The sequence below is a fragment of the Macrobrachium rosenbergii genome, chromosome 5 (genome assembly GCF_040412425.1).
Source record: "Macrobrachium rosenbergii isolate ZJJX-2024 chromosome 5, ASM4041242v1, whole genome shotgun sequence".
Lineage (NCBI taxonomy): Eukaryota > Metazoa > Arthropoda > Malacostraca > Decapoda > Palaemonidae > Macrobrachium > Macrobrachium rosenbergii.
Window position 1 is genome coordinate 49,129,517 of NC_089745.1, and position 26,291 is coordinate 49,155,807.

At 35.3% G+C, this 26,291-nt stretch overlaps 1 protein-coding gene across 1 annotated transcript in view; it reads left to right on the forward strand.

The window, feature by feature from the left end:
• Positions 1-26,291, forward strand: part of LOC136838766 (transient receptor potential cation channel subfamily M member 8-like) — a 69,751-nt gene extending 43,460 nt beyond the window's left edge. The window contains exons 15-30 of the mRNA XM_067104269.1: positions 1,544-1,640; positions 2,846-2,957; positions 3,197-3,283; positions 4,677-4,831; positions 6,094-6,276; positions 7,070-7,282; positions 9,959-10,209; positions 10,563-10,788; positions 14,130-14,378; positions 17,211-17,406; positions 18,964-19,165; positions 20,047-20,225; positions 22,939-23,071; positions 23,389-23,439; positions 23,635-23,923; positions 24,993-26,291. Of these exons, the coding sequence (XP_066960370.1) occupies positions 1,544-1,640; positions 2,846-2,957; positions 3,197-3,283; positions 4,677-4,831; positions 6,094-6,276; positions 7,070-7,282; positions 9,959-10,209; positions 10,563-10,788; positions 14,130-14,378; positions 17,211-17,406; positions 18,964-19,165; positions 20,047-20,225; positions 22,939-23,071; positions 23,389-23,439; positions 23,635-23,923; positions 24,993-25,256 (2,887 nt within the window). The 3' untranslated portion in view covers positions 25,257-26,291. The remainder of the gene's footprint in view (positions 1-1,543; positions 1,641-2,845; positions 2,958-3,196; positions 3,284-4,676; positions 4,832-6,093; positions 6,277-7,069; positions 7,283-9,958; positions 10,210-10,562; positions 10,789-14,129; positions 14,379-17,210; positions 17,407-18,963; positions 19,166-20,046; positions 20,226-22,938; positions 23,072-23,388; positions 23,440-23,634; positions 23,924-24,992) is intronic.

Consider the following 26,291-nt stretch of genomic DNA (forward strand, 5'->3'; position numbering starts at 1 on the left):
TATACTTGAGAACTGTAGGGTACATTAGAAATCGTTTCTAAATAGTTATGTTTTGGAATTTAAATTGTATTTGTATTCAAGTTGTACTGTACTCTTATATGTAAGTCTGTGAGGACAAGAAAGATCAACTGGGTATTAACTTATTTATTATGTTGTTTCAGATGTAGCTGGCCTTTTGCCAGCATGGGCTCTTGCTCCTAGAACAGCCTGTAACTCTATGTTGATGAGTCTGTGAGATGGTTAGGTTACATGAAAACTTTATTATGATGCATGAAAGTGAATTTGGTGGGGGATTTATTTATTACCTGAGCGCAGGTATACATGGCAGATTGCGGACGGAAACGTGGTGCCCGACCTCTAATTGCCGTGACCCGCACTCTGAGCAATTTGTGTTTGTTGACAGACAAAGAAATGGCCATTTTGAGAGACATAATAAATGTACGATGATGAAATACATATCGGCGTAAAGGCCAGAAAATTCTACACCTGAATATTTACACGAGAGTCTTGACATATTAAGAAATGCAATGCATGGCGTGATTGATGCAAAAACGAAGAGACGTCTGACATCTTTACAAGTCCATATACTAAGGGTCTTGTAAACCCCAAGAAGTAGGCCAGTAGTATACAAAAGTAGTATAATCTTGTGGTTGTGGACATAAATAACCTGGAAAGTTAATTAGATTTAATAACATTGTCATTAAAAGGGAAGGTTAGACCTCCAAAAAAGTTATATCATGTATGATCTACATTGCCACATTTTCATCAGTGAAAATCAGTGATGAGAGAACTCAGAAAAAGAAAGTAAATATATGGAGCATTGAATAATAGTTATAAAAAGAAATTAAATACATGAAGTAATGAATAATTGTTGAACAAAGGCATAGGGGAAAATGTTTGTAAATTAACTTTATTTGAAAAAGAGAACAAAGTAAAATAGATTTAAAAGTGGTTCTCTAATGCTGTAGGCGAATAACATTACAGTACTGTGGTAAGGCGATGATATGCATTTCCTGCTTGAATATTGGTGTATTTTAATGATATGCATTTCCTGCTTGCATAGTGTATTTTAATCCATTAGTAATTTGAACCTAATTTGTATAGGCATCCATGCTGATGACATTTGTAAATTTAGAATCAGAATGCCATACATTGTGTAGGTTTTTATGAAATGCGCATGATTAAAGGTTATTAGTTCAATAGCTTTTTAAGATTATATAGGGATATTTTGAAGTATGGGAAGTGGTCAGGAAAACAAACCTGTTTGATCCAAGAAAGGAAATATTGTATACAGTTCAATTCAAGGTTTTTATTAGTATGCTAAGAGGTGAGTCCTTGTGGCCTTGCACATTATTTTCACTGGGTATACTGTACATGAAAAGTCATTCATTTGTTTTTGGGTTTAGTGTGTGCAGGTTCAGTTTTATTCTCACCTTTTTATTTTACTGCTTTGGTAGATGATTTATTAAATACAGTAATACCCACTGAATTTTCTACAGAACATTGTCATTAATAATCATACATGACTTTTTTTTATTTATAGGGGTCAGTATTTAATGAGAAAAGGACATCAAGCACAACTGAGAACACGAATCACCTTAACCATGTTAGAATTTGCTGAAAATCAAGCTCAACAACAGGTGGCTATGAAAACATTTTTAGTACCTTAATGAACAACCATAAATTTATTTTCTAGATATCACAACCTTTCATATGTTATATACACAAATGGAAGATACAAATTCTGAATACATTTGTAATTTTTAGTAAATGGTCTGAAAGTAATGTTTGACTTGAGACTGAATCTGCTGTCTAATTGTGGAATACATAGGGTGTTAACTTGGAAAAATTCCTGAAATATATTGGTTCATAATCAAGGTTTAAGATTTTGTTATTGTTGATTAATTTACTTGGTACTTTTGAGACCTTGAACAGTGATTAGCTCAGAATTCAGAAATGCCTTCTGGGTACCGTCATCTCTTAACAAAAATTGTACAGTGGACTACCACGTATATGTGGTTCCGGATTCGCGGCTTCACCTTTTCGTGTATTTTTCTGTGGAACGTATATACACATTATTCGCGGAAAATTCACCTATTCACGGTAATTTTCGTAGAGAAATATTCACTAATTACTGTATTTTCATATAATTTTCATGAGTAAATGCATTTTTTGTGATAAAACTATTAAAATACACAGGTACTGTATAAGCATTTTTAGAGGGTTTTTGGGTGTTTGAACTATCAAAATAGGCAGTTATAGCATTTTTAGAGGGTTGTCAAGTATTTGCAGATTTTTGCTATTATTGGGTGGTTGTGGTACGCATCCCCCGCAGATACCGGGGGTCGACTGTACTGTAAATGCAGACTGACAGCAAAGCCCCTCTACCTTTAGGAGGTCAAACTAGGCACTAAGATATAAGCTGACCAATGCCCTGATCATCCACCAGAATGGCCCAGAAATTAGTGTCACTTTCAGAATGTCTAAGAACTAACATGTTTGACCAAAGTCATTTCTTTTGGAGGGCAATACCCTTGTGTTTAAAATGGTCAAGGGCCCCATTGATAATAGAGATTTACATTTAAAACCCTCCCTGACATGTTAATCGTCTCAGTTACTAAAGCCTTGATATGTTTGATAATTGAAGATGCATTCTCCTAGAAGAGGTGAGGGCATGCAAAATGTCTGTCAGATATTGTCTGATTTACTCCTTCAGGACAGTGAAGCTGACAGCTCTGTCAGTAGTTTGATATATGGCACATTTTGTGTCTGAAATGTAGTAAACAAAAGGTTATTCAGAGTCAAGGGGATACTGACAAAAGTGTTTGATTTAATTTTTCGACAGAGATGTGCCGAGTTACTTATTGAATGCTGCTCAAAGGCCAATCTCATCACAATCTTTGATATTAATTCAAATGAAGCAATGGACAAGTATATTCTTTATGGTTTGCTTACAGGTATGCTTTTAGTTTTTATTTTGAAGTAATATTGCTTTAAAGCTAAGTGCAAAATTTTAGTTCAGAAAACAAAATATAGAATTACAATACAGTACAGTGCTATTTGTTTGTTAGGTGTCTTGTATTACCTAAGGTTAGAGAACAGTGTCTTTTTCATGCGTTTGTTATACAGTTAAATATTTTTCATTACATGATGTAATTTTTTGCACTAAAAATTTTCTTATAATCCTCTTATACAGGTGGCTGTAATTCTTCTCGCTTAGACCAATTGACTTTGGCGCTTGTATGGAACAGGCCTGACATAGCTGAACAGCACATCTTTCCAGGTAATCTTAGCTACAACACTTCCATTTCTGATAATCTGTACACAGTAATAATGATGTACCTTCTATATGTATTTTACTTGAACTGTTAACTTGATGATGACTAATATAGCCAAGGCTAGGTAAAACATTTTATTATGCAAGCATTTTAGGTAGATAACCTCATCATCTGACTAAATTAATGACAAAAATAAAGTAATTTAACGTAAAATGAAATGAATTGTCTTATTAAAACGTTACAAAAGGGGTAAAATAAAAAGCATTACAACATAAAGAGGTACATGAACTGAAAATACAAATGGAACAGAAGATAAAAAATACTGAATAAAAAATACAAACTGAAATAATATTCAGAACTGAAGTTAGCAAATACAAAGTAAGAATGGCTGTTGACTTATTTAGTACCTTCTGAGAAGTAAATCATACGATTGTTAACTGTATACTGGAAAAGTTGTTATTCAGGTATATGGCTTCATCCCAGTCATGAAAGGGTGGTTTTGTGCCAAAATGTGCTTTCTCATGGCTGAAAAAGTGGTTTAGAAAGTAGAAACCTTGTTTTAACAGGGAGACCCATGTTCCAAAATTATGCCTAACCCAATGAAAAGTGGCTCCCCATCTAGTATTGCAGACCACACTGCACACAGGTAAATAAAATAAATGAACCAGCCCGAGAAGAACCCTAAAAGAGTTCAGAGGTCTGATTAAACAAATCATTTATAACTAACTAACTTGAATTAAGGCCAGCAGGACAGGTAGGTCTCTCCCTCAACAGTGATCCAAAGGTAAATGGGGTAGTAGAAACAAATTGAAACCTAATTTGAGGAAAAGCTTGCTTAAGGATTTCATGGAAATTTTTTTGGACCATATAGTTACTATGCCCAAGAATGTGTTGGAAATGCTTATTGAGTATGGCAAAGGTTTGTACTACAGAAAACAAGACTGGAAAAGAAATTTACACCACGAAGTTAGAATGGAGGAAACAGTTACAGAATGGATTAGCCTGTATATTGTTGACCATTACCCTGTAAATAAATTACTGTACAGTATAGTGATTTTTGCACTGTTGGTACTACATAACTTCTGAAGTGGCAAATTGCCAGTGTTTTTCATCTCAGTAAAACAAATGCTGTACCACTAAGGTGCTTACAGAAAAGAGAGAAAAACCTACATTGCCTTTGGGAAGAGAAGTCTGAAAATAGAAGCAAAAGTTAGCTTATGATGGGCAAAGTTGTCTTTGATTCATTCCTGTCATCTTGTTAGTGAAAGAGTTATTAAAAACATAAATGTAGTAATTTTCTTAAAGTCTGAACATAAGCCCTGCTCAGATTGTTGTTTGAGTTTATAGGTGTCTTCAAGTAGTGTTAAATAATGTTTCTAATGTTGTTCTTATTTACAGCACAGTCTGAGTGGCCATCAGGGGCCCTTGAAGATCTCATGACAAGAGCACTGCTGGATGAAAAAGTTAGCTTTGTCAATCTTATAATTGTAAATGGTTTGGTCATGGAAGATTACCTCACAGTTGCTACTCTTCGGGAATTATACAATAAAGCGGTCAGTGATTGCCCTTTTAAAGAATGTAATTTCATGAATGTTGATTGTCAGTTTAGACCTAATTGAAATGCATGATTCTTGTGAATCTGTACAGTACAATTTAATGAACTGTGTATGTTAGTACTGTACTGTAATATATTTTAAAGCATTAGATTAGATAAACATTATATGCAAAGAGAACTCATATATATAGTCAGTATTATTCTGTGATGCACAGTGTAGGCAGGAGCCTCATATAGGGCATTGTGGTCACAAGAAGATCCCAATCCATATGGGGATAACAATGACAGCATTGTTTTCTGTCTTAACCATACTTAGCCATCTAACTTTTTTCTTACCTTGCTCCAGTTTTCATGTTGCACATAAATCCTTTGGTGAGCCCAGCCAAAGCCTATAAATGTAACTCACTGGCCTCATAAACTACTTTACAATATAACAATGAAAAAATAAATACACTTTTTAATCATACTGCAAATGCATATTTAGGGAATATAGTTACACCTATTTAAATCTTTTTTTTGGCTTCACAAGTTCCACCATTGTTACATATTTATTATTGTTTTTGCTAGTCGAACACAATTTCTTGAGCAAAACCTGAGAATTAGTGAACTCATGGACAGACCAGAGCGTAATGGAGAAGATGGCCGACGTACGCAGCTGTCACATCTGTGTGAATGGGAAACAGACAGCCGAGACAGCCACTGTAGGACAGGAGATGGAGCTCTCCTGTCCTGAGTCCTTTATATTCTATCACAGTGCAAACACGTACTGTTCTGTCCAAGACCAACTTTAAAAGAATTCTTTGTAATTGGTTGATCTGTCTTATGGAGCTGTGGGAGGACCTTGAGAGTGTAACTCCTTTGAGGATGAACAGCAGCTAGCAAAAATAGGATTTTTCTTTGTCAAAACCTATTTTATGAAATGTTTTCTTACTGGTTAGTCAAAGCTTTTCTGCGAAAGCTGGACATGTGAGAAGTTTATGTGGCAGGCAAAAGAGAAACATCTCAAGATCAGCTTGGTAGTTCTACCCTGCATAATCTTCCACTGTTCATACTTTCCACTTAAATTTGTCTTATATACCATGTTGAAAATTTTTTTATAGGTAAATACTGTACCTCTTTTAGTCTTGCGCTGTAGCTTTATCAAGATATTTTTTTTTAGATTAGGGTTGCAATTTCCAATTCTACTATTTTGATATAACTTGGATTTCTAATTATTTGTATGATAGTGAACTTTAATATCCCAAATTTTTCTATTTACAGTGTGAGCCAAACAGCCATTTAGCACGATTATTGCAGAAAGCTTCTGGACAAAGCTACCACCATCTTGTGCATGTCCACAGTATCTTGCTGGCCATGATAAAAAAACATCATGATCCTGTTTATCTAGCTGACACTCCAGATGCATTGTTAAGAAATATTTCCATAAATTATAAAACTTTTGCGGTAGGTTGATGAAATATGCAATGCATTTTTGAAATTCTACTGATATTTTGATTTTTTAAAATATACTCTGAATAATAACTTTACCTCGGGAGTTGTGGCTTGAATGTTGAATTTAGTAAAGTGTAACAGGGGTTGATTTGTGAAAGTGAAGTATACACTGTGCGCTGTACTGTATTGCAAAGGAGAGAATCTGTTTCAGCACTTTATAGATAACAGTCCTGAAACCTGCAAATTTTACCTTTTTTTGTGTAACTTACAGAAATCTCTCTACCTTTCCAACTCTGCTTATTCTGGAGCTTGTATCTTATACTGTATACCCATCACAAAAATTTATTTTTTCACTGTGCACCTTGAGTACAGCCAACTTACAGCTTAAGGCCACCACTACCGCTGCTCTTCATTCTTTTGGTTACTCTTTCATATCCTTTATTATTTAAGGTAAAACTGCTTGGTATTAGAGTTTTTAAACACTTCACTGTAATTATTAAGCAAGTTTGTCTTATAGAAATAAAATATCGTTTAAACTGATTTTCAGTGCGGTAACAGTCAATACAGTTCCCTTCTGGTAATTTTAAACTGTTTCCTTGCCACAGCTTTCAAGTTTGATGTCAGTTTCCTCGGTCTAGTTCAGCTGTTTATCAGTGATAATATGGATAATATGGTACTACTGTATTGTATATTGTAACATTTATTTCACCATCTATTAATTTTTCTATTATTACAGTAATTTCCATTGTCTGCATCTTCAGTTTTGAATCACAGGTTCTAAGACTTTTTCTTTGGTCATCCACAGGATCCTTTTCTGGAGCTACTTTTGTGGGCCATTTTCAGTGGTCGCTATCATTTGGCCAGGTATCTCTGGGAGAGGTGTGACTGCCCTCTTTCATCTGCACTTGTAGCCGCAACACTTTACCAGTTATTGTGGCGCTCTCTTGGTGCTAAAAATAAAGAAATAAGGGAAGGATACTCGAAACAGAAGAAAGAGTTTGAAAGTCTGGCATGTGAGGTACAGTACTTTTTGTAGAAAGATACTAAATACAGTAGTGGTTTTTCAGTGAAAACATGCTAGATTTTTTTTGTAGACTGACAAGTGACTTATGATAAAAATGCATTTATTTTTGCTTAAGTGAAAGTTCCTTTTTTATCATATCCAAATTTGTCATATTGGTTGTTTTGGAAAAGAGTTTGGTCAAACAACTCAGCTGCTATGCTATGAGGAAAGGGGTAGTAAAGTAACTTGATCAAGCTGCTCCATGAAAAGAAGCATACTGAACGATTTAGGAAACATGGAGAAAGGTTGACAGTTCTCCTTTCCTGAAGTAAATGCCACATTTCTGGGTGTCGAAGATGCACCCCAATTTTGACTAGCAAAATATCTGGGAAAAAACCTTAAAAATAAGGTCACACTTCGTGAGTTGATGGCTTTGTTTTTGTTGGTGCACTGTGCATTTTATACTGTCTCACTGCATTAAAGTACCATGAATTTGGCAGCTGCAGTATATTGATTATTGTAGTTTTTCAGTTCATTTATTTTAAAGGTAGTTTTGCACTGTATATTTGTTCCTATCGGAATGCAACCATCCCCTTTCATATATGGCGTGTCCTTCAGCACAAGCTAGAACAACTGTTGAACCTTAGTAACAAGATTGTCAACTGGTAGAATTAGGGGTGAGAGATGGTAGCCCCTCACCTACCTACCTCTCATTGCTCCACTCTTTCTACATTCGTGCTCCCTCTTCCTTGTAAGCTCATTAGATTCTTGGATGTGGTTGAGTAGCTTGCTACCCTTGTTGCCTTTCATCTCGTGTGTGTACTTTAATTTTGCTTTACCTTGTGTCTTGTGGTTGTTTTTCTCTCTGGAGAAGAAACATGACTAACGAAGGTGTAGGGGTCATGGGTGGCATTATGGTCGCTTCAGGTAACTATGGTGGCTCCTTCTTGGCCACTAGCAGAGTGGTATGCAGATCTGCTGATACTCCTGGTCAAGGCACTAAGGCTGGGGTGTAGAAGACTTTTTGCTAGTACAGGTAAGTGCAAGAAGGAGATGTTTGAGAACACCCTTTCCTTTTGGCTTTGTTAGGTTATCAAGTTTGCTTATGATTCCTCTCTGGGGGAGACTGGCCTTTTTTCTTGCTCAAGAGCACACAAGATGAGGGGCTTGGTACCATCTCTCACCTTTTGGAAGAGCCTTTTGTTGTTTCAGGTAATGAGAGTCGGGGTCTGGTGCAACCAGACCACATTAACTTCATTGTACTTGAGAGATGTCACCCTAAGTCCTTGGACATGATCTCCCTGGAAACCATGGTGGCTGCTTAACAAGATGTGTAGATACTGATCCGACATTCCATGTCTCATCCAAGTGCTTAAGCTTAGTAGTTTTTTAAGTGAATATGTTTGAAGTAAATAGACCCATTACTTGGTAAATGCCATAATAAAACTGTCACTGACTTGACAACTCCCATGGACATGTCATGGTTCCCCAAAGTATTGTTCCTTGAGTTAACACTCATTTTCAGGGTTCTAAGGCCCAGGGCTCTGCTGCTTTGATAATTTTTTCAAGCAGACTGGTAGAAGGTTACAGGAGTCAGCATGCACAACTGGGAGCATGAAATTTCTAGGTGGAATTAAATTCCAGATTCTGGCAAGGACTAGGACTGCCCTTCCCTCATAAAGGGCAAGTCTTTAAGAGGTGCAAAAAAAACGAGCAGGTAAAAGAGTACTGCTATTTTATTCAAGATCCAGGTGGTTTATATAGTGGCAGACTGGTATCATATCGCGAAATACAATGGGAGCATAACTGACCTGAGGTCGATAATAATTAACAATAAAATACAGTGAACGAGTACACTTTACAATGTGAAAATACAGAACTAAAATTGAATACAATCTTGATGCCTGTGAAAGAAGAAACACACGATACACAATTGACAACAGGTAAACAATTATATACATAGTTTAAATGATTGTATTTGCGTGACCTGGCATGTTAGGCATGAATAGTTGTAGAGGCAAAGAAAATGGGACGTCACCACAGAAAACTTGCTCAGCAGAGACTTTACAAACAATACGTTTAGCAGAGACTTCACAAATGACTTTACAAGTCTTCATATATGAAAGGTGATGATTGTATCCCCGTAGGATCAGTTATAAAATTTTTGAAGCAATTTGTATTTTTCCAAGGTACATCAGAGCCTTCCACATAGGTTGTACCCAACTCAACCACCCTGTTCTGTCCCTGAGGCCAAAGGTAAGAGTGAAGTGGAGAGAGGGAGGTGAGTTAATTACTCCTCTCTTCCTCCCCCTCTTCCCCCTCCACCAGCTGATTAGTTATTAAGTTCTAGTGGCAGTTCCTGCTTGCACTGAAGGAAGCGCCATGTATGAAAGGCTTTACTCTGTATACTTAGGAAAAATACAGATTGCTTAAAAAATTTGTTACTGTTTTGGACTAATCACTTTCAACAAGTAAACATAACAGTGTGCATTAACACTAAGTATAAAATTTGAAACCTTAATACAATTGATTATGCAATACTTTCAACAATTTAAGTTTTTTGTCAAGCCTGCTGTCAATTGTTTATAAGTTTAGGCTAAACAACAATAATCGATTTCAGTGTTAGTCAGTGATCTACTTCTGTTAGTACAGGTATGTTTCTGATGTAAATTAATTTATTTTCTCATTTAGCTAATGGAGGTTTGTTATCAAGAGGATGTTATTAATGCTATGGGCTTGGTTGAACGCCGCAACGCTAAATGGGGCGATATGGACTGCATGGAGATAGCTTCACTTGGTAACAATTTACTCTTCATATCAACACCATGTGCTCAGGCTAACATTGAACTGAACTGGCGAAGGGGTATGGTTAAGGCACCTTTCTTTGTTGCCTTTCTAGCGAATTTCTTCCCCTTTCTGATATTCTGGAAGACTTTTATTCGGTGAGTGATATTACAGTAGTATAGTATGTCTATTTAGGATGAGTTTTATGCTATAATGACTGTAAAGTATATCATTTGCATATTTAAGTAAAACATGCATAAGAACATTTGTATGGGTTTATATTGCTTACCTTCAAGAACTTCTTATGACTGAAATATTAAATTTGAAATGAGGTTGACTACATTTTTCAGAAAATTTAATCTTTGGTTTTAACCTGTGAGTAGCAGAAGTTACTTTACTTGGTTAGCAGGTAACATAGGTATCTGTTCATTCATATTCTATTAATTCTATTACAAAGAAATAATTTTATGTCAGGCAAGTGTAAAAATGAAATAATTTTTCTCCTAATCAGTTTTCAAAAACTTGGAGATGATGGGGGTGAGTTAACATCATGGCAAAAGTTGTTTGTTTTCTACAAGTCTCCTATATCCAAATTTTGTGCTCACTCAACATCGTATATTTGTTTCCTTCTTCTGTATTCATACATCGTTCTCTTCGACTTCACATATGAAATGTCCTTCACAGAAAAACTTGCTGTCTGCTGGATATTTTCCTTCATATTGGAGGAAGTTGCTGAGGTGAAAAAGAAGTTTCATGTTTGCCTCCATTTGATATAAATTTTAGAAGGCTTTTGAAATTACTGCTAGGGGAGTAAGACACCTATGCAAATCTTTCTAGCTTTAGCAATTATGTTTAAAGTGCTTTTGCTTGATGTGTGCAGTTGTCATTATGAAAATGTTTATATTCAATATGATCCTTATATGAAGGGAGTTGTTGCCATACTGTTTTGAAAGATAGAATAGACTGGAATTTTACATTTCAGTTAATTTCTGATAGAGTAATTTCAAGTGAATTTTGTTATCATTAAAGTATTCCAAATTTTGACTTGTTGAATGTTAATACTGCATCAGCACTTATTGCTTTTACTGTATAGTCTTTTCAAAATGGCGTGTAATATGACTTCCTTCAGAAGGATATACTTATTGAAAATGACATGATAGATACATTTTAGTGCTAGTTGTTTTTGATGAAATCGTTACTGTATGTGACTTGTGTGTAGCACAAATTGCACAACTTTATAATTGAGAGGGCCTGTTTTTGGGGTGTCTCTCCAACTGGTTCAGTACCAGGCATGGTCATTGGGAGGAGAAAGTACCCCCGGGCAACATTAAATGGAGTATTACAGCAGGATGTGCAGAGCTCCCAGAAAATCTGGGTGATTGCATTGGTCTTGGCATTGCTTTCTGTACCCTGCCTTGATGTCTTTTGTGATTTTTGGAGGACAATTGCCCCCCCTTGAATGCCATTGGTGATACAGTTTGCCTACCTCTTGATATCTGTTAAATTCCTGCTTATCCTCTGGAGCTTTGAGGTGTTGGCAAGGTAGCCCCTTACAACTGATAATCTGATAGTTTCCAACTTCAGCCTGTGCCCTATCCAAAATGCCAAAAAAAGTTTCTCGTCGTATGTTCCGCGGAAGTATTGCCTCAGACTGTCTGCTAGCTTCTTCCTTGAAATAAGGAACTTACTCTGAAGAGGATTTTCACTTCTGTTCACCTTCTTTGTTCTTGTGTTCCAGTTCCCACTTGGTTTTACCACCGCTGTATACACCAAGCCCACTTACTTGGGATTTTGCTGTAAAATCATAAGCAAGCCCCATGTGTTACAGGAAATCTGTCATCAATTCCTTCATGGGGAGGGCCCTCTCATACTGCTCTACAGTCGACCCCAGGTATTCGCGGGGGATGCGTACCACAACCTCCCGCGAATAGCTAAAATCCACGAATACTTAAAATCCCTCTAAAAATGCTTAGAACTGCCTATTGTGATGGTTCAAACACAAAAAAAAAATTCTAAAATGCTTGAGTTATACCTGATTATTTTAATAGTTTTAAGTGCATTTAGTCATGAAAATGATATGAAAATACAGTAATTTGTGAATATTTTTCATTGGAAAATACCTTGAATAGGCGAATTTTCCGCGAATAGGCGAGTCCACAATTTCATAACCATGAATAAGTGGGGGTTGACTGTACATGGCCCTTACCAAATAGGGAACTTCTCAGAGCATCGCAAGTCCTTGTTAGTAATGGTTATATTCCGACTGTGGAATTCACTTATCCTTCAGATTCTTGTCAATGATGCCAACATCAAGATTTATTATCAGGGATTTATGCCTCAGAATTACTTGCAAGACACACTTCCCTTAGACGTAATGTCAGTATCCTTCCCACCAATCCCTCCCATCATTTTAAACTTATTTATTAATTATAAGAACTAGAGAACCCAACCTTCTACAGTATTATGGAAAAAGCCTGGCCCCCAATAGAGGGCAAAGGAAAAAAATCATCTATAAATTTCAGAGGCCTGAAAGTGTGATGCCATCCCTGTAACTGTAGATGACATCAACTTGCTTTTCTAATCGCCTAATATGCCACCTATGGGGCGGAGTTTCCGTAAACCTTACAGCCATGCCCACAGCTGCACCCTACCAAGATTGAAGTTAATCCTTGCAACAGGAGTAATCAACATGGGAATTAACCAGCTTTGCCTGTGATTTAAAGAACTGCACATCCTACAACCATGCTCTTCTTTTAACATCTCCAAAGAGTAGCGTGTCCTCTTCTTGGCCCTTTAGAGGACGCCTAGTACAAAATAGCAGGAAAGAGACCTCCAGCATGGGCCCTCCCAGCAGAACACCCAATCTGTAGCTTAGCATCTAATGTGAGTGGTCTGCCAATGCATTTCAAAGATAAGGAGGATGTACTTGTATCTTGTTATCTCCAGTCACTGAGCTTTCCCCGTTAAAGAATTAAAGTTATGCAGTATGAATATCTGGACTGTTTATAATATATTGTAGCAGAATATATAGTCAGAAAATGCCTTTGCAAGATTTACTTTACATGCCCTTCTACCTGAAGAAAAGTGTATTATGCACTATGCAGAAATTACTATAAAATCAATGGCATTGATAGAAGCAGTAATATTCGACTTGAAAATTTTATTCCCAAATTTCAAATTAAAAGTATACAGTTTCAACTTTGTTTAGTGTAATATTTTTGCAACGTTAGCCTGATGCCTGTTTAGCACAAAGTTAGTCAACCAGCATTTAGATGTAAAGTTTATCTCCCCTTAGGAAGCAGACTTACCTATCTTTCATAATGGCCCAGTTTTTAAACTTATTTGTTACCAAATTTAGCAGTTGATGGTTTGGATCAACTTTATGTTTTGTTTTCAGTGATTCTTTTAACCTGTTACTTTTAAGACATACTGTAGATGTATTACTGCCTTTGATTTAGGCTTCCTTTCTCAGTCTCTCACACAGAGATTTTATTCTGCCCATGGCACTAATCAAACAATATCGCCAATTTTTTTGCTTCCTCATAAGAAGTATTGCAGTTTGCAACAATGTATTGTACTTGCACAAGCTGTAGGGGTTTATGTGAAATTGCAAAGATTTTTCTGTGAACTGGAGGTCAGTATAGATTTTTGAGTGATTGCATCTTACTTTTACAGTAATTGTAGTGTTTTAGTAAATGTCTTTAAGGTTCCTAAATGCCTATGTGACAGCCCTTTACTAGTCAAGCTCTCATATACTGTGACAAGCATGAAATCATCTGTTTTTAGCAGTTGCATAGACAATACATACCATGCTTTTTGTCTGCTTTATTTATTTATTTTCAAGTTAGTGTTTGCTTAAGATCATTTCTACGTAATGAGAATAGTTAACTTTGCTAGACATGTATACTTCACACTTTTCATATAAAAGTTAAGTGTTTGTAAGGATGCTTTGTTTTGTAATAAAACTATAGTATATTTTTCTTATATAAAACTGAAACATACCTTCCTGTACACAAGATTTTTTTTTGTTTAATAGTGTTCAAATAGGTTTTTAATTTCTGGTACTGTATACTTTCAGATATTAACTGAACAATCTTCCACGCTAGCAGGAAAAATATCTGACTGGTCAGGTAGTCTTTGGAATAGATTTGATTTTCTCTCACTTAATCTGGCTGTTGTAGCCCTAGTGTTGCGGCTTTTTAGGTCAACGTTCAAGTGGGGGAGAATAGCCTGTGCCCTTAATACTACAGTCTTCTATTGCCGTCTCTTTCGAATATACCACGTCAATTACCATCTGGGCCCCAAGCTGATTATATTCAACAGAATGGTATGTGTTGGTTCATGAGCTTGTCTTTTGAAAATCATTTCAAAGGTTCAAGTTTGGAATATAGATAATTTATTGAGATTTAGTTACTTTTTAAGAACATTTTTCTCATAAATGCAAATCATTACCTTACTTTGCATAATGGTTGGTTTAAAAGGGGAAACTGTTCATTCATCTTCAGTGGGCCAATAATTTTTTTCTTGTACTGTATATGCTTTTTCTAAATATTTGTGTGTTTTCTGTCTGCTCCGTTTCTGTTGCATAGTAGGCTACTTCATGGCCATTCTCCAGCCAGCAGGTGTTGACTTTGCTCTTTGCCATTACAGTACTGTAAATCTAGGTTTTTTGTGTACCTGCTAGTTACTGGCACTTGAACTTACGTTCTTGTTCATGCTAATACTGGTTAACATACATGGTAGGCCTCCTGGGATTAAGTCATGCCACTATGACATGTCACTACTGTATTGCTAACTAAGGAATGAGAAATAGCAGTTGTATGTAGGGGATTAGGTGATATTCAACACTTAATGCTGCTTTTATGGACTTAGTATGTATGTATTAAGTTTTGCATGTAAGAGGAATCCAGGGTTTTACAGGACCTATATACAAAGGAAATGCATGTTGCTAAATTTTATGTATGTCTAAAATGTAATAAATTTGTGTTAGGGATGTTTTTAATATAATTTGTGGTAAGGTGGAACATGTAAACCTAGGTTGCAACACTTTCCACTAAATTGCCAACCTTTGCCATTTGACTGTTTAGCTTTTATCACAACTGTACATATCATTGTTATGTTCCAACTTAACTGAGACCTTTTGTTTATAAAGTAATTAAATATAAGGTATTTATGATAATTTTCACTAGTTTTGAACTCAATATTGGTATCTCTTTGTCTCAGATATATTAGTCTAAGGGAAACAAACTTCTCTCCTTGAAAAGACTACTGTCTCTGCTCTTCCTAGTCAGTGGCCTGGTTAAGCTGCCGAAAATTACTGATCTGGATTGCCCTACCATTCAAGTCCTTGTAGTTGGTCTTGAAGATGACTGAGCTTTGTGCTGGGATAGGAGATGCTTAAATCATCAGCTTTTTTACTTTTATTGGAATTTGTAGACAAGTTTTTCTTCCTTTTGTATGTTACTTTACATCTCTGTGCTCCTTTCCTAGATTTTTCAGATGTATTCTAATTATTGTTTTATATTCATTTGCCATATTTGTCATTTGATGTTATTTTCATGTGTATTGTGTTGTGCTCTATTTAACTCTTTTTCACTTTTCATTTAACCAGAGATCCTTTGTGAGAGACTTGAAATGTAACTTATTGGCCTCATGAGACTGCTTTATGATAATAACATTTAAGTGGGCTCATATTCTGAATTGAGTACAAAACACTTTAATTCCGCAGTTAACCTGAATAATGGGTGAAAATTCTAAACTGTCGTATTGCTGGCTAGATGGACTTAATTGTTAAGTGAGGGATGAAAGTGTATTAAGAGAGATTTAATGAAACTGGTAGCTGAGATAACAGAGGACACACAACAGAAAGAAATTAATGGATTTAGAGTCTGAAGGAACATAACAATGAACTTAGCATTGCCTACAACTCACTGTAAGCAACTACCTGTAAATGGACCTGAAGTCGGGGATATGATGAAGTTTACTTGGATACATCTCGTAACTAAAAATAACTGACTCCCTAGTGGTCTAAATTAGTACTTTGTCTAAGGCTTATTTTATGTCAAGCTTTTTAAACTGAATGTCTTTGTAAACAGTTTGGGGCTATTTTTAAATGTAGCTTCTTATGTTTTCTTTGTTTTCTGATAGTGCTTTCTTCATAGAGTTAACTCAGCCATTTTGGAAGCATAGTTTCACTAAGTTTTTTTGGTCTGTAAATGATTTTTACTAGGTTTTTTTGTAAAATGGTAGGGCTCTTAAGTACTTAAGTGAGAGAGTGATATATGGGGATACAGTACCAGGCAACCCTCTATTCTCCCTTCATATGAGACAAATAATAGTCTCAAAGATAACTTTCCAGTATACCTGATATAGTTAGTAATTGAATTGTGATAACACAAGTAATCTGCTCATTTTCATCCTGTGTGGGACGTGGAATGACTCGATGTACTGTGTTGTAAAGGACATACGTATTTGAGTTGACACATGAGTGAAGTTAATGCATTATCAGTCCTTTCTTTATTCTTTAATGTCAAGTAGAGTAACAATTCAATACTAATTATGATGCATCCTTTAATGTACACAAATATTCATTCCCAATATTTTCTTATACCAAAAAGCTTGACACACATATGTAGAGAAAGCTTTAAAATTTTTTACATAAGTGGCTATCCATGGCCTTATCTTTTCATTCATAGTCCTTATTCTCTAATTTTCATACACTATCAGTGAACCATGCAGCCTTTTGATTCTGTCAGCTTAACAATAAGATGAGGCTCTTATTTCTTACATTTTCATGTACAAGTTGGGATTATGTAGGCACAGGTTTGCATTTTCATATGATCATAATTAAAATTTTTGGAAATATTAAAGAACTTGCAAGATTTTGTTTTATGTAGGTAGCTTTCCTAATTTTCTTAACTGATTGACATAAGAATTGGTAGTTTAGCAGGAACCCTTTAACATTTGTTTCACTCCAGCATGTGTTTTAAAATTATCTTTTGACATTAGCATTTAAGCAATTATAATGCCCAAGTGAAACAGTTTTCACGCTTTAAAACTTCGAAATTTTATGAAAATCATGCTGCAGTATTAGTTGTTACATTATTACAAAGAAGACCTTTGACAGGCAGTGTTAAGTAACCATTAAAATTTTTTCCAGATAAAGGAAGTACTGGTATTTTTGGCCCTGCTTGTTATCTTTGTCCTCGGCTATGGTATAGCATCCCAAGGTTTGCTGTATCCTTCAAGAACACTCACTTCCTTGAACATTACTTCTATTAGTATGATCTTTGAAGATGTTCTCTTGACACCTTACTGGCAAATGTATGGTGAACTTCTCCTGGATGAAATTGTTGGTAAGTACTGATTTACAGTATTGAGAAATCCTTTTACAGTACTGTACTGCATATCAGATACAGATGGAAGCATTTTTTCTTGTATGCAGTCTCCTTCAATAAGAAAGCATTTATGTTCTTTTATACCTGGCAGTATGTATCTTCACACATAGTGTGACATAAATAACAAGAAAAAGACACTTAACACCATCTGTTCAACATCCCTGTCAAACCTGGGCAGCTAAGCACCAAGATTTTGACAAATGCTTCTTTTAGTAACCCTAAGTTCTGACCTACTTAACCTATTTCTCATTTTCCTTCTGTCTCTCCAACATTCTTATAATCTTGTGCTGCGTCTGCATACATGACCTCTGATCTCATCCTGCCTATCCCCAAAAGCGGGGTTGCCATCATCAGTGTTCATCATTTGTCAGTTTGTACATGGTATAAAAGTTCTTTGATGTGTCCCTTTAGCCCCAGCTGCTTTGCTCTCTTCCTTTAAGTACTTTTCATTTGTTCTTCTCTGTCACTCCTTAGTTAGCTGCCTAAATTCTTTAACTTTGCTTGGCCCCAAGTGATTGATGATACATTCATCTTTCCTGTAGTGTACTGTAATAGTTTTACCTTATTGTTGTTCTCATAAATGGATGTTTGTATCTTCTTGAGACCTCTTACCTTCTAGATAAGTTTTTTGACAAAGGTTGTATGATTTATTTAAACAATTTTGAAAGATTTATTCCACTAAGGAACATTCACTTATACCCTTAGTCCCAATACATACCTGTATCTCTACAGTTAGTGGGTACTAATTTTATAGCTTACCAGCTACACTATTCTGTTGATGTTTCAACATCACTCTGCCAAGTGACGGAGGCCATTTATTCCTCTTACTGTATGACTGTAGAACAATTTTCTTGGCAATGCTGTGGATGTTTATACTTGGAATTTGAGAGAGGTTTTTCAGTACTACAGTACTGTAAAGCATGAGGCTTCAATGTGTTCAACCGTATACATTTCCATTTTCCAGCTACAGTACTGTTTTATTTTTGTATTCTTATTGGGTCATCATTTCCTTACCATTTTACCATGCCCCTATTGTCTTGATTATGGCATTCATTTTTTTCACTGTCATTCAGATCCCTTAAAGCCTGCTTAGCAAGTTGATGCCCTGTAAGGCCTGTGCTGTACATGTCAGTACTGTATGAGTACAGTATTTATGGTCATAGTAATGATAATTTACTATTTTCACAGCATTCTTAACAGTAGTTTTACCAGCTTTATCAAGAAGGAATAATGAAATTGCTTCATAATTCCTTATTTGCTACAAGTTTGATTTACAAATGATAATGCAAAAGTAAAATTTTTATCAGAATATATTACTGTAGAATTATATTTTGTACATCTGAGTTTCAATATTTTGTGATCTTCCTTGTAAAGTGCCCATATATTTAGATATATGTGTAATGTACAGTACATGTAGGTTATACACCATAAAATTTTAAACTGAGTCAATGGTCTCTGGGTCAAGAGTCTTTCATTTATGTTGAGAGTCACTGAGAAAAAAAATATTCTTCTTAGGTAGTGATAAAGACAGGTGTCACCAGGAGTCATGCATCATAACCGACTTCTGCGGCTCTGAAAATGCAACACAGTGTTTACCTAGAGAGCATTGTGTCTGTGAGAATGCTACTGATTATTCCTGGGTTGTCAGTGTACTTTTGTTTTTTTATCTTATCATCGGGAATATTATGCTGCTTAATCTCCTCATTGCTATTTTCACGTAAGTTGTCATTTAAAATTTTATTTTGCTTTTGTATCAAGTAGTAAATGCAAGGCTTTTTGCACTAACAAGTTCTTATTGCCACACAGGCATTTATCACGGGTGTCACCTTATATCCCAAAATTACCATAGCACTGTATAAATAATAAATTAGCACTGCTTTATTTCATACTATGAGCTTTGAGATTTTGTAGTTACTTGCAACTTCCTTACATTAGAAGCATTGTGAACATATATGGTGCTCTGCAAGCTTTAATATAGACATAGGTTGGAACTATGGTTTAGTTGTTTAAATTTAACTACCTTCTTCAGTTATGAGAAACACTTTTTGACATACAATACTTTATTTTGAAGTAGGTATATTTTCTAAGTTGAAGCTTAATTTTATCTTGTATTTTTATACAGGAATAAATCATATTTGATGACATATAAGAATCCCTTACTTTACTCAAAAAGAATCCCTTGTTTTACCCAAAAATGGCTCAAAATATATATACCAGGGTTGTACATGCTGAGTTGAGGTATTTCCCCGAGTTATTTGGTACATCCCTTCCTATTGCAGTCTCATGTACTTAACTGTTTTTATACACAAATTTTGAGAATTAGATATCCCTAATTTTGATGCCATGTGACTTGAATAATAGCTGATGAACAAATTATCACTGCCCCTCTTGTAACTCTGCCCTTGAACTAGTCACTATTTGGTATCAGTATACTAGTGATTTGTTGCACATGAAGATTCCAATAATTTGATCACCACATTTTCCCTATGCCTTTCAGGTTATCATGAATTACAGTATTATTTCCTAAATCATAAATTTAAAGAATGATGTATTTGATATTGACATGTTTTAATCCTTACCTTAACTTATTTACAACAGATACGTGTTTGATGAGGTGCAAGAGAACAGCATGGAATTATGGAAGTTTGAGATGTATCTTCTCATCCGGGAATATGACCTGAAACCTGGTATTGTGCATCCTTTTGTGGTATTTGAATACATTTGGAGGCTTGGTAAGAAAATATGGAAACTTACCTGCCGAAAATCAAAGGAAAATTGTAAGTAGTGTTGATTCCAGGTTTTTAATTTTCTATTGGAAAGGAAAATGAAAAGATTTAAAGTTTAGACAGATATGAAAATTTTGAAATACTGTAGTTTTGTTTCTTGTTCATATAGAATTTATGCCTGAGGAATTCTTAATGTTTAGTTTGAAGTGCCTGTTTGACAAGACAATAACCAATGAAAATGGAAAATAATGATCCAATTACATGAGGAGGTGAAAGAACTACCCTCATATGATTAAGCCACTACTTTTCTCACCTGCCCCTATCAGTATGGAGCTTCCCACTAGTAAAGAAGCAGCGTAACCAATTTGGGGAGCAAAGGTGACCCCACCATTAAGAATGATTTGTACTGTATAAGGAAACTTCAGAAAATGTTTTAAAAAATTGTATATGTTCATTTTGAATAACCCACCGCTTTAGACAAGTGTAATGTATATGAAGTGGATACTCCATCCCATAAAAGAGACATTAGTGAAAAGGAGATCTAGAGATGGTAGCTGAAAAGAGGCACCTGAAAGATTGTAGTTCTGTGGTCCTCAAATTTTTCTTTCTTTTGATAAAAAGACAGCGAAATCTTGAAGAGTTGGGGTAGGGGAGGGAAATCTATTTCATGTTGAAGGGAACCTGGAGAGACTAGGCAAAATTAGTTGGGAAGGATTGCAGTTCTGGTTTTCCAGTATGATTCTGACCTTGTGATACATGAATGTGAAGTCTATTTAACACTGATGTACGTGAGGTAAAAATAATTGGACAGGGAGACAGTGGAGGGTTGTATATCCTGAAGGAATGCCTGTGACTGGTCCTTAGACCTAAAGTACCCAAGAACTTCCCAGATACCTTTTCCCAGTAATGTCTAGACAGCAGATGAGGCAAGAGTAATATCACTTTCATTGTCATTCTGGAGGCAAACCACATCAGTATTGGCATTCTTTCCTCTGTGACTGAAATAGGTGGAAATATTGAGTATACTATTAGTCTTTTTTGTAGCTGGTAATTGGGGCTTGGTACTGGAAGGTCTTGGATAGTTTCTATGGAGAAACTTGCTTATATCTAAATGACTGTTGAGTTAGCTTTGTAACCATGTTGCCTTGTAATCCTAAATCATAATAGGAAGGGCTAGTGATGTATGGATCAAAAAGGTCATTAATAGCAGAGGGGGAGAAAAGAAGTGTAATGAAGTAGGACCATTAGAGCTGTGTGGAAGAATGGGACAGGCGGAAATTATGTTTTTTAGGGGTGGTGTTGTAGTCAAATATAGTTCATGTTATATAGAAGGAAGTACAGTAATTTTTTTTACCTTAAAAACTGTTGTGTCGACACAAAATTAACTAGAAGGAAAAGTTTAGCCAAGAAGAGACCTCACAGGGTCTCTGAGTAATCATAATGCACACACACTGTTCCAAGCAGAACTGTTCCTCTTGTAAAGAAGGGAACTAAAAATCTATGGTAATGTTTCGGAGGAACTGACATATCCTTTGATATGGTGCTACTAAAAGAAAACAAATTCTGAAATTGAACAGGAAAAGGACTGCCATAGGAGTGTACTTTTCAAAAATCTCTTCTCAGGCTGTTGTGGATTGATAAGTAGCCTACAATATTATGGTTTGAAGAATAGTGCTTATAGAATTCAGCAGTACAATAGACATGGTTCAGAGAGATTACCTGTATTTTATTTTTTGGTTAAATAATTATTTAATCTCTCTTGTGCTGTCTGCTGAATTTTATAAGCACTACTCTTCCAGCTGCAATACTGTACTTGAAAGAGTACTGCTCATAAAATTCAGCCGTCAATACAGTAGGAGTGCTGTATTGTTACAGTATTCAACAATTTTGTGCATGGTCACCTACTTCAAACTAAAGGGAAAGATTATCTTAGGCTATCCAACACTGGATATGTGTAGCTGCATGGCGACATTTCTGTTATAATATAGCCAGTTAGAATAACATAAATGCTAGAGCAGCCAGACTATTCAGTTATGCTCCCTAATTTGGGTAGGTATCTAAGAAATACCAGAGTAAGACTAGGTGTGAAGCATTTATTAAGTAAAATCTAAATTTATTAATAAAAAATGAGAGGTTACATAGAGCAAGTGGTTGTTGGATCATTCTTTACCATGTTTTGTAAGTGCAAAAAAAGAATTATACAAAAATACTTTACCATATCAGATTTACTACCAGTCCCCCATCTTTTTTCTTGCATATATGGTGCTGATAGTTCATAAAAAAAGAGTTATTGGATGGTTAATTTTATTATTTTTGTAAGTGATTAGACTCTATTTATGAAACAGTTTCTGATTTGGCATTTAATACATGTACTTGAAACTAAATTGAATGAACTTTTCAAAGGTATTTGTTAATTTTTAATAAATTTCTAGTGAAAATAAATGAGATAGATATCCAGAATTTTATCCAATATTATATTTAAAGTTTATCAAAATTGTTAGTACTGTAATGTTATAATTATCTTTAATGTTTTACTGTGCTTACTGCTACTACAATATTGTAAGATATGCATATCAATTACTTCGTGCTTATAAGTAAAGTATAAGGAATACAGAGGACATTTCATTAAGATTTATTAAGACCTTTCAGAATAAAATACTTTCCTTGTTAGAATTTTGATGCCATATTGTTTTGTAATTTGTCATTTAGTATCAATTGATAACATATTCCTTTAATTATAAATTTTCATCTAACCACATATTAGTGGATGACTACATGCAAGAAACTCTGGATGCACTGAAGGTTTTTGAGAAAGAAGCCATAATGACCTACAGCTGTAATGAGGCTGTAGCGCAAGAGCAGCGAATTGATAATAGGGTCAAAAGGATGTCAGAGAAGTAAGATTTTTGACATATTTTCTGTTCATTGAAGTACGGAAGTTGGTCTCCCCTCGGGTTTAAGACTAGTCTAGATATGACTGTATTAGTGATGAGTTTTTAATTTCAGCAAAAGTATTCATAAAAGTATGTATTGCATGTGAAAGGTACTGTGTGCAAATTTAGAAATCACTGTGCCTATTGTATGTGAAAGGTGCTGTGTGCAAATTTAGATATCACTGTGCCTGTAATTTGTTACATATGGAACAGTGATATTTCTGCCTGGCATACATTTCTTTCTTTTATCCTGTTTAGAGTGTTTTTTTTTTTAATTTCAGAATAGACAGGATTTCAAAGTATATTGAACAAAAAGAAGAACTTGAAGAAATGTAAGTACATGAATAGAAGTAAGAAATCATGCCAAAATATTTAGATGGTTATTAGTTTACTGAAGTATGAATGTAATTATTATTAGGTACAATCACCTTTCACTGTTTATAAAATTTTTAAGATACTTCTAATCTGTCAAAGCATTTGTGTAAATCATAGTATAAATTTATGTCTTTCCATCTGATATTTTGCAGTGAAGGGGACTTAGAATGGGTCATCCAAGAGGCTGAGAGTATGAAACCTGCTGCAGAGAGAAGTGCAAGGCATTCTGCAAGATCTCGTCATGCAAAGAGAAATAGGTCCATCCTTCCAAAACAGGCCCATGCTTCTCCTCCACCCTCATCTCCACCAGAGCGGAAGTCTCGGCTTTCAGGCAGGGCTTCACCCACATCCGCAAAATCAGTAGAAGAATTGGACGACATTCTTAATTCAGAACTGTCAGATGATGACATCAAGTATGAACTAAATCACCTTCAAGAAGTGGTATGTCTACGTAATTTCTTCATTAAGTTTGTGAGAAAATGGGAGAGTCCAGAAATACTGTACAGGAGATTTTCGTGCCCATATCAGCTAGCTTTCAGAGGGAAAGTAACAACTGTGAATTATCAAAATACCAGCAAGAGTATAGTCTGTTCATATTGTTTAATCCCTTACAAAATAGTCGTTGGCTACTAAGCTAAGTAGATCACTTTGCAAATTGAGGATTAGAAAAATTTTTTCAATACAGTATACGTATTCAGTACTTAAATATAAAATGTAACAGATATTGGGGAGACTTAGAATTTCAGATGTTTCATGGGACAAAAAGTCCATTTAATTTTCCACTTATCAAGAGAAACAGTGCTACCCCACAGATCAGAATTTTTGAAGTATATTTTATAGATGTCTTTCATTCCACAGAAAATCTGAAGTCAGCAGTAAACAGTTTTTACCGAAATAACTTTTTTCGGGGATTCAGATAGAAAGGGCATAAAACAGGAGAGTAGAGAGATGTCAATTCATATTTAAACCTGAAAGGGGAAATCTGATGTAAAAACTTATATGGTGATAGTGTTGTACCATCTTATCACTGTCATATATTTTTAGAGTTGAATGTAAAATTAGTAAACAGTACATATAGTAGTGGACCCCATAGTGGGGTTGTGTCATCAATGCACCTTACATGCTTGACTGTAGGCATTACTACAGGGTACTTGCAGTATCCCCTCGGCCCCAACTGCACCCACATTTTAGCCTTTTCCTGTACTTTACTTCCATTCCTGCTTATTTTCTTCATCTTGCTGTCATCACTCAATGACTTTATAGTGTAATTGGAGTTTTCTTCCATTTTCACCCTTCGATCCTTATACCACATCTCATTTATTTTCTGGGTATCTTATACATAGTTATCCTGTCACTTCAGCTCCCGTTTTTCACTGTCTTAAGGGCCGAATGGCCGAAAATGCCCCAGTGCTTGGCTTTCTAGCCTAAATGTATACTGTACATTCATTCAGTATAGTGGTGGTCAGAGTTTAATTAGCAATGCCTTAAAGGTGTTTTCATCTTATTTCAGGCAAATACAGCTCTGGATGCAATGACCCCATATACAGCAAGGTCTCGTGCAATGACTGCCTTAGGAAAACAGTCTCGTCCGTTGACTCCTGCTGTAGCAGATCATCATAGTCTAGCAAAATTGGACAGTCTGTCTCTTCATTTGGAAGAGTTAGAAGAACAAGTCCGTGATTCCCATAAGCAAATGGAAACCTTAATGCAAACTATCTTAGATAGACTTGATGCCAAACCCTCAACTAAACATATCAGAACCAAAAAATCATAAGGTTACCGTAGGTAGGCATATTATCAGTGTTAAATTTCACTTGTGCTGATCATTCGTAGTTTTGCAAGAACTACAGCGTCTTAAAAATTACTTTAACCTGGTGACTAGTGATGTATATTGAGTGTAGTATGTTACAGTAATTGAATATTTTAATGAAAGCTTTTGAAGTACCTGTACTATCATTCTTGTATATACTGTATGTTAATAATTTATTACTACTGTTTTCAGTACCTTGTGTCCTCAGGTAAATTGTTCACTGATACCAGTAACATGTAGCAGCCCGTATTTTTAAAGGGTTTAGCCTCTTTGTATTTGAAAACTTGAGTAGCATATAATATTTTAATTTTTATTGTGATCTCTCACTGTTTCTCCTGTCAGTCTGTAATGAGTGTGTTTGGTGTGAACCGGGGGTTCTTGGACCTTATACCTATTAACTCTCTCTCTCTCTCTCTCTCTCTCTCTCTCTCTCTCTCTCTCTCTCTCTCTCTCTCTCTCTCTCTCTCTCTCTCTCTCTCTCTCTCAAGATGTGTGTGGGCTGAAGGAAGCTGCTCATTCTTTGTCCTCTTTACTCATTTCTTAAAAATTTAAAATTTATCCATTTATTTTTTTAGCAGTATGGAAATATAGGATTAAGATGAAAAAAGTAAAATCATGTTATCAGAGCTTTGTATGACAGATAAAGGAAATTTTCATAAGAATATTCTTTTTGTCTCTCTTTTGTTTCATTGGTAGGTAAATTAATGATATACAGGGCCTGGCAGTTTATTTAAAAGCAATAAGAGAAATTCTCCAAAATTAATGGTAAATTAATGGGACTCAAACTATGAAGGTGGTGCAGTCGGTATTCTCAGACAAGGCAACATGTAAGAAATTTTTTTCATGAACTCTTTTTGAGAGTTATCTTTTTATATTGTGTTATTAATAGGTTTTACTTTAAATGCAAAGATGCACAATCTTGGGACCAATGAAAAGTTATTGTAAGATATTAGCTGATAAAAATGATTTTAGACATGTACACCTTTTTGCTACATAAAA